Raw genomic sequence first — 8013 nt, forward strand, 5'->3', positions numbered from 1 at the left:
TCAACAGCCAAAGAGGCACCTCATAGAGCCCACAGTCCTTCGCACAGCCTGTTTCTCACTGTTTGGAAATCCTTTAACAGTTTATGGAAGGCTACCCTTCAAACCAATCCAACAGCTCCTTTTTCCATAACCTGATTTTAGAGGTGTTTCATTATCTCTAATTACTCGGGGTAAATGGTGATTACTCAGTGTTTTAATCATCAGTTTGGGCAGCAGTTACTCTAAACTCGGGGAAGCCCAGACTCCCATGGGTATTTTTGGAAGGTACGGCGACTAGTCGGTGCATGCTTTCTAGTACCTCTGCACGTGGTCCCCAGGTGAGCCCCGGCCGCTTCCCCGAGCTGGAAGCAGCACCGGCCTGGCCCGGGCAACAGCTGCCGACTCCGGCGCAGCCCGGGCTTCCGGGACCCGGGCCGGCGAGGCGAGGCGAGGCGAGGCGAGGCGAGGCCCGGCGGCTGGATGGGAGGATGTGGGCGGGGCTCCCATCCCAGAAAGGGAGGCGAGCGAGGGCGGAGGGAAGAAGGGAGGGGCTGCCGGGGACGAGGAGGAGGAAGGAAAGAAAGAAAGAGAGCGAGGGAAAGAAGGGGTAGGAGAAGATGCACGAGGGCAGAGGAGGCGGGAGGGAGGGAAGGAGAGCGGAGCCCTGCCCGGAAGCTAGGTGAGTGTGGCATCCGAGCCCAGGGACGGGAGCCTGAGACGCTCTGAGCGCTCGGGGCTGAGTAGCTCGCCTCCCTCCCTGATGGGATTCCCGTCCGCGCCGTCTCGAGCCAGCAGCGCCCCAGTCCTCGGCCCTTGCCCGGGTTCACTGCAGCCGTTCAGAGGTCCCCAGGAGCTGCTGCTGGCGAGCCCGCTGCTGCAGGGACCTATGGTGAGCAAGGCTACCTGGCGAGGGGTGCCAGGCAGAGGGGGCCCCGGGGAGCAGCATCCTTGGTGGGGAGGGACAGCGGGGGGCTCAGCCTTTGGCCACAGCCATCGGTGGCTTATTTATCCCCCTACGGTGGTGCTAGAGGTAGGGATGCTGGCGCCCAAAGACACTTCCCCACATCTGCTACTGCCTCTACCCGGGCCACTTGCTCGGTCCGGCGGCCCCGGGTGATTTCCACCTTTGGTAGGTTCGGGGCAGAAGAGATGGGAAGAAGAGGAGCCTTAGTTGGGGTCGCTGGGAAAGACTGTGAGGTCTTGAGCGGAACGCGCTGCGGGGCCCCTGGCGTTTGCGATCCCCGGACGGGAAGGGCCGGGAGAGAAAGGAGTGTGGGCTCCGAGGTCCGGAGAGCGGGAGGGGGCCGAGGGACCGCGAGGTGGAGGAAGAACACCTAACCCGGGCTGGTTCTGCCGCGGGGAGCGCGGTCCTGCCGCCTCCGGAGACCGCGCGCCGCCCGGGGGGCTGCGTCGAGGGGAGTGTCACCCGACCCGGCCCCCAGCCGGCGGGAGCCCTGGGAGCACGCGAACTGCGGTGCACGACGCGCCTTAGGCACGAGCTGCTGTCGTGAACTTGCAGCATCCAAGGAGCCTCTCCCCTAGCATTTCCTGGTGTAGGGTCTGTGAGGAAGCCGGTGGGGATGCCTGGCGCCCCGGGCACGCGTCTTCCAGCGGTGTCGTGGCCCGTGGGGAGTCGCGGGCAAGACCCGCTGCGCACCGGGGCTCTTGCGGGTCCTTGCAGGCCAGAGCCGACCGGCAAGGGTTCCAGGATTCCCGGGTCCCTCCCCGCGGGAGCTGGGCCCGAGGCCTCAAACGCTTCCTGGGCACCGCTTAGGTGGATGCACTGTGAGGATCGGAGTTTGTGGGCTGAAAGCTTTGTGAAACGTTAAGACCCCCCCCCCCAAAAAAAATATATAGATTTGGTAAACTGAGGCCACCTCTGGGCAAACTCCGGCGTCAGAAGACTCTGGTGGGGAAGTAAAGGACAATCGCCACGAGCTGCATCCCTGTCACCACCACCACCACCAAGAAAAAGTTCTGGAGACGAACGTCCTTTTGGGCTTTCGTCCTTTTTAATTAAAGAAAAAATGGGGGGGGGTGGAATTGCGTGATTAGAGACGAATCCTCCGGAATCTGAAATTGAACCACCACCCGCTCTCCGTCCAGCCTCCGCGTTTCTAGCGCCGCGCGCTCCCGCCGGCGGCGGGGGAGATTCCTAGGGGCAGAGGGGAGCCGGGGTCCCGGGCGCGCGCCCCTTCCACCGGCCCTTCGCCCCCGCGGGGACTGGCTCCTCTCCGTCTGCGTTTCCCATGTCTACCCCTCCTCCCACGGGCAGTTTTAGAGTCCGGGCGTCTGAAAAGCCCTCGTCTGCTCTCCCAGCCCTTTCGCAGTCGGTTCCAGCTGTGGCGCGGGAGCGGGAAAGCCGTAGAGCGGCTCCCGGAGCGGCGCGGCTCTCGGGCGGCGCCGACGGTCGCGCAGGGGCGCCCGCGGCCTCCACGCCCGGCCGGCGGGGCGGGGAGCCAGGGCTGAGCGCTCGGTCCTCTCCGAGATGCAGCCTTCCTCAAAGGCTTCCCGCGATTGCCCCCAAGAAGAAAACCAGATTTGCGAGGGAGACAGGCGGGCAGCCCGAGCCCTCCATCTCTGATGCGACCCGGGGCTGGAACTGGAAAGAGCCTCGGGGAAGGGAGGGCGGGTGGCCTGGGGAGCCGGACCCCGGGGCGGGCTGGGGCCGAGGCCGGGCGCGCGGGGCAGGGTCTTGAGAACCGCACCCACACCCCCCCGCACAGAACGACCCACGCCCGCAGCATCTTCCGTTAGAGTCAGGACATCCCCGTGATTCCTTGAGCTGTGGGTCGGCAAGAGTCTTGAAGAACTATTTGCTGCGACTCTGCAGCTGGTGCAAAGGAGGAAGGGGGTGGGGGAAGGAAGTGGCGGGGGGAGGAGTGGTGGTTTCAAAAATAAGACAATCTGGAGAGGGAGAGGGAGAGACGCCGACGCCGAGGTCGAGCGCAGGCCGAACGCTGTTCAGGGTTTTCTCGACTCCTGGGAACGCAGTGGGATTTCCTTTCCGCGCCGGGTCGGGGAGTGGTAAAACCTCGGCGACACGGAGCCCCGAAACCTGTGATGCGCCCTTTCCGCAGCGACGTCCCCCTCTGAGTCCGCCGCCCCGCCTTGAATGGCTCGAGGACCGCTTTCTTTGGGGACCTGCTGCGCTCCGAGTGCACCCCGCGGCCGGCGCCGTGCGGGGATCCTCCGAGATGCAAGTGCGGAAACCGGCCCAGGGGCCGCTCCCGCCCCACTTTCCCACACCGACCTCGGCCTCACACCTCCCCCCCGGCCCGGTGCGTGACGGGGCCGGCGGCCTGCGGCCCGGAGCTCGAGCGCCCGCCCGGCTCGTCGGAGCACTCGCGGGCGCTCGCCGGGGCGGGGGGGCGCGCGGGACTGGCTGTCGCTGGGAGCAATACTTGGCCTCGCGGAGGCCCGGGGGAGGAGGTGGCGGCGCGCGCGAGCGTGTTCGTCCGTCAGCGCCCCTGGGTTGGCGAGGCCGGGCGCAGCCGGGACGCCGCCGCCGCCGCCGCCCCCGCTCACGGCCCCACTGGAGCGGCGTTCGCGCTGCAGGCGCAGCCCCCGCCGTGCGCCCCCGCCCCTCCGGCTGCAGGCTGCAGGCTGCAGGCCCCTGGCGCGACGGCCCGGCCCGCGGCACGGACGCCGCAGGTAGAAGCGAGGCCCGCGCCCCGCGCCCCGCGCGCACGGCGCCGGGGCACCGGCCGGGGGCTGCGGCGAGCGCGGCTCGGAGCTCCTCCCCGACCGCCGGCGGCTCGGGCGGCCCGCGCGGGGGTTGGCCTCTCCCGGCGGGGGCGGGGCCGCGGGGGAGGGCGCGCGGGCCCTTTCGCCGCCCGCCGCGGGAAGGGCGGGCTCCTGCGCGCTCGGGGCGGGGCTTCCGCGTCCACGTGACTCCGAGGGGCTGGAAGAAAAACAGAGCCCGTCTGCGCCAGACTCTCATTATATTCAAATATTCATTTTAGGAGCCATTCCGTAGTGCCATCCAGAGCAACGCACCGCCGCAGCTCCTCTGAGCCTTTCCAGCAAGTCTGTTCAAGAGTGGCTGTCAAGAATCATGGACTGTTATTATATGCCTTGTTTTCTGTCAGTGAGTAGACACCTCTTCCTTCCCCCCTCCTGGGATCTCACTCTGCCCTCCCCGCCCCTGCTCGCCCTGCGTCCCTCCCGTCGGACCTTTTTTCTTTTTTTCCAGAGTTCACACTCCGCTTTCTGGCAGCGCTGTCGCTCTCTTCTTGGCCGGGCAGCCGCGGGGCTCTGAGCGTACCGGTTTTGTTTAAAGTTCTGCTTGCTCCCCCTCGGACTCTCAGATAGTGTGCGTTGCAAGAAAGGGGAGCGAGAGGGGGCTAAAGAGATGAAAGGTCCGCAGCCTGGGGTTGGTTGTACTTTCTGGGCAAACACACACACACACACACACACACACACACACACACGCGGCTCCCCCGTGCTCGTTCCCAGCTGCTTGTCAAAACTCAGCAGAGGTGTCTGTCTGTCTGTCTGTCTGTCTCTCTCTCTCTCTTTGGAATCATCCCCCACTTCCCGCCCCCCGCTTTCCTGGGAGTGAGAGAGCGGGCCCGATCAGATGCTTTTTGCTGGGCATTTCAAACTCAGCAGCCACGGCAGAATAAGCCACAAACTCGGTCAGCTCCCAGACCACGTCCTCGGGCTCAGCCTCTGGACCCCGCCGCCCTCGGTCTTCGCCCACCCTCCCGCTCCGCTCCGAACCAGCTGGAAGTTGTGGAAGTTGGCTCTCGGAGGGCGGAGGAAGAAGGGGGGTGGAGGAAGAGGGAGAGAGGCTGAAGGTCTGAAGTGGAGAGCCAGGGCACTGGAGTCGTCCCTCCCCCACCCTGTTTTACCCCCTCAATGTTAACTGTTTATCCTTGAAGAAACCAAGCTGAGATCATGGCTCAGATAGCAGTTGGGACAAAAAAAGATTAACAGGATGGAGGCTATCTGATTTGGGGTTATTTGACTGTAAACAAGTTGGACCAAGTAATTACAGGGCAATTCCTACTTTCAGGCCTTGCATGGCTGCAGCTGGTAGTGGTGGGGGTGTGTGAGGGAGAAGACACAAACTTGATCTTTCTGACCTGCTTTACGTCTTGCCCCTCCATCACTAGCCTTATATGCATATGCAGAGACATCTCTATTTCTCTCTAGTTATTGGTGTTTATTTATTCTTTAACCTTCAACCTCCTCCCCCTCCCCAGAGACACCATGATTCCTGGTAACCGAATGCTGATGGTCGTTTTATTATGCCAAGTCCTGCTAGGAGGCTCGAGCCATGCTAGTTTGATACCTGAGACGGGGAAGAAAAAAGTCGCCGAGATTCAGGGCCACGCGGGAGGACGCCGCTCAGGGCAGAGCCATGAGCTCCTGCGGGACTTCGAGGCTACGCTTCTGCAGATGTTCGGGCTGCGCCGCCGCCCGCAGCCTAGCAAGAGCGCCGTCATCCCAGATTACATGCGGGATCTTTACCGGCTCCAGTCTGGGGAGGAGGAGGAGGAAGAGCAGATCCACAGCATCGGTCTGGAGTACCCTGAGCGCCCCGCCAGTAGGGCCAACACCGTGAGGAGCTTCCACCACGAAGGTCAGTCCCTGCGGAGAGTCCCAGGTGGGGGAGGGCCAGTAGGGCTGGTTGGTGGGGGGCAGTGTTAGCCCTGGGGGAGAAGGGTTCAGGTTACATCAAAGCCCCAAATCCTGGCGGCCCGGGCAAACAGAGCTGCTTACCTCCAAGAGCTGTGGCTGAATTTATTTTTTGGAGACTGAGGGGAAGGGTTCCCGGGAAGGAGAATGACACCACTCAGACGTGGGCTAGCCCTTGTGGTGTGTTTTTGCTATATCAAAGCCTTTTCTGCCAGGTTTTCTGCCCGTTTTTTTTCAAAGCACCTACTGAATTTAATATTACAGCTGTGTGTTTGTAGGTTTATTCAATAGGGGCCTTGTAATCCGATCTGAATGTTTCCTAGCGGATGTTTCTTTTCCAAAGTAAATCTGAGTTATTAATCCACCAGCATCATTACTGTGTTGGAATTTATTTTCCCCTCTGTAACATGATCAACAAGGCATGCTCTGTGTTTCCAAGATCGCTGGGGAAATGTTTAGTAACATACTCGAAAGTGGAAGAAGAGGGAGAGGGTGGTAGTGTGCATGTTTCCCTCCTGCCTCTGCTCTGTTGCCCACCCACCCCACCCCCCTTTTCTTTATAACCACTTGTAAAGAAAACTGTACACAAAGCCAAGAGAGCTTTAAAAGGGGAGTCTGATGGTGGTGGAGTAAGGAGTTGACACATGGAAATTATTAGACATATAAAGGAGGTTGGGAGATACTTTCTGTCTTTGGTGCTTGCCGAATGCTGGCTAAGCTTTGCTGGTTTGCTAGCTGCCCGTTTATCTGCTCCTTCAAATGAAAAGATAGGCTCATTTCCCCAAATAGGCTTCCACTATGGAAACAGAATTCACTGCCCATCACCCAAAGCTTCTTGACTGAAGCTGTTTCTTGACTTTCTGATCTCAAAAGTTAATGTGCCTTTTTTTTTTTTCTTTTCCCTTTTTCTTTTCCTCCTCCACTGCGCCTAGAACATTTGGAGAACATCCCAGGGACCAGCGAAAACTCTGCTTTTCGTTTCCTCTTTAACCTCAGCAGCATCCCAGAGAACGAGGTGATCTCCTCTGCAGAGCTTCGACTCTTCCGGGAGCAGGTGAACCAGGACCCTGACTGGGAGCAGGGCTTCCACCGAATAAACATTTATGAGGTTATGAAGCCCCCGGCAGAAGTGGTGCCTGGGCACCTCATCACAAGACTACTGGACACAAGACTGGTCCACCACAATGTGACACGGTGGGAAACTTTTGATGTGAGCCCTGCGGTCCTTCGCTGGACCCGGGAGAAGCAGCCAAACTACGGGCTGGCCATTGAGGTGACTCACCTCCATCAGACACGGACCCACCAGGGCCAGCACGTCAGGATTAGCCGATCGTTACCTCAAGGGAGTGGGGATTGGGCCCAGCTCCGGCCCCTCCTGGTCACTTTTGGCCACGATGGCCGCGGACATGCCTTGACCCGACGCCAGAGGGCCAAGCGTAGCCCCAAGCATCATGCACAGCGGGCCCGCAAGAAGAATAAGAACTGCCGGCGCCACTCGCTCTATGTGGACTTCAGCGACGTCGGCTGGAATGACTGGATTGTGGCCCCGCCAGGCTACCAGGCCTTCTACTGCCACGGGGATTGCCCCTTTCCACTGGCCGACCACCTCAACTCAACCAACCACGCCATTGTGCAGACCCTGGTCAACTCTGTCAACTCCAGCATCCCCAAAGCCTGTTGTGTACCCACCGAACTGAGTGCCATCTCCATGCTGTACCTGGATGAGTATGACAAGGTGGTACTGAAAAATTATCAGGAGATGGTAGTAGAGGGATGTGGGTGTCGCTGAGATCAGGCAGCCCTTGGGGACACACATGTTCCCATCCACTCACCCACACACTACACAGACTGCTTCCTTATAGCTGGACTTTTATCTTTAAAAAAAAAAAAAAAAGAGGAAAAAAAACCTAAACATTCACCTTGACCTTATTTATGACTTTACGTGCAAATGTTTTGACCATATTGATCATATATTTTGACAAAATATATTTATAACTACATATTAAAAGAAAAAATAAAATGAGTCATTATTTTAAAGGTAAACTGTCCTTTTCTCTTTAATCCTTTTTTCTTCTGCCCCCATCTCTTTTGAATGAGATTTTTTTTTTTTTTTCCTGTTGAGGAGGGGCTGGGGACAGGATGGAAGTCAGAGGGTGGTAACTGGAGGTGGTTAAGTTGGAGGGGCAGGAAGTAAACTGATGGTAGAGAGATGGTAATTGCCAGGATGAATTGTTTTCCATTTCTATTTAATGTTAACAAGGACGCAGCATCCTCTCCCATCTGGATGACACATGCCTTGGAGAAACAGTGGGATGAAAGGAGTAGGCCAGATTAAAGACTCAGTTTTGGGCTCCTAGTACATCTTTTGTTTTTGCTCACCTGTTAGAG

General features: G+C 59.2%; 1 protein-coding gene across 5 annotated transcripts; it reads left to right on the forward strand.

The window, feature by feature from the left end:
- Nucleotides 1–237: 237 nt before the first annotated feature.
- BMP4 (bone morphogenetic protein 4) lies at nt 238–7668 on the forward strand. 5 transcript variants are annotated; one of them, XM_055304471.1, is made up of 4 exons: nt 238–317; nt 3945–4069; nt 5243–5569; nt 6558–7668. In XM_055304471.1, exons 3-4 carry the CDS (start codon nt 5386–5388, stop codon nt 7412–7414), a joined length of 1041 nt encoding a protein of 346 aa, XP_055160446.1. In that variant the 5' UTR covers nt 238–317; nt 3945–4069; nt 5243–5385; the 3' UTR covers nt 7415–7668. The 5 variants fall into 5 exon arrangements, with proteins under 5 accessions (XP_055160446.1, XP_055160443.1, XP_055160445.1 ...); XM_055304468.1 differs by lacking the exon at nt 238–317 and adding an exon at nt 569–658; XM_055304470.1 differs by lacking the exon at nt 238–317 and adding an exon at nt 758–868.
- Nucleotides 7669–8013: the final 345 nt, after the last annotated feature.

The sequence above is a fragment of the Nyctereutes procyonoides genome, unplaced genomic scaffold (assembly GCF_905146905.1).
Source record: "Nyctereutes procyonoides isolate TBG_1078 unplaced genomic scaffold, NYPRO_anot_genome, whole genome shotgun sequence".
Taxonomy (NCBI): domain Eukaryota; kingdom Metazoa; phylum Chordata; class Mammalia; order Carnivora; family Canidae; genus Nyctereutes; species Nyctereutes procyonoides.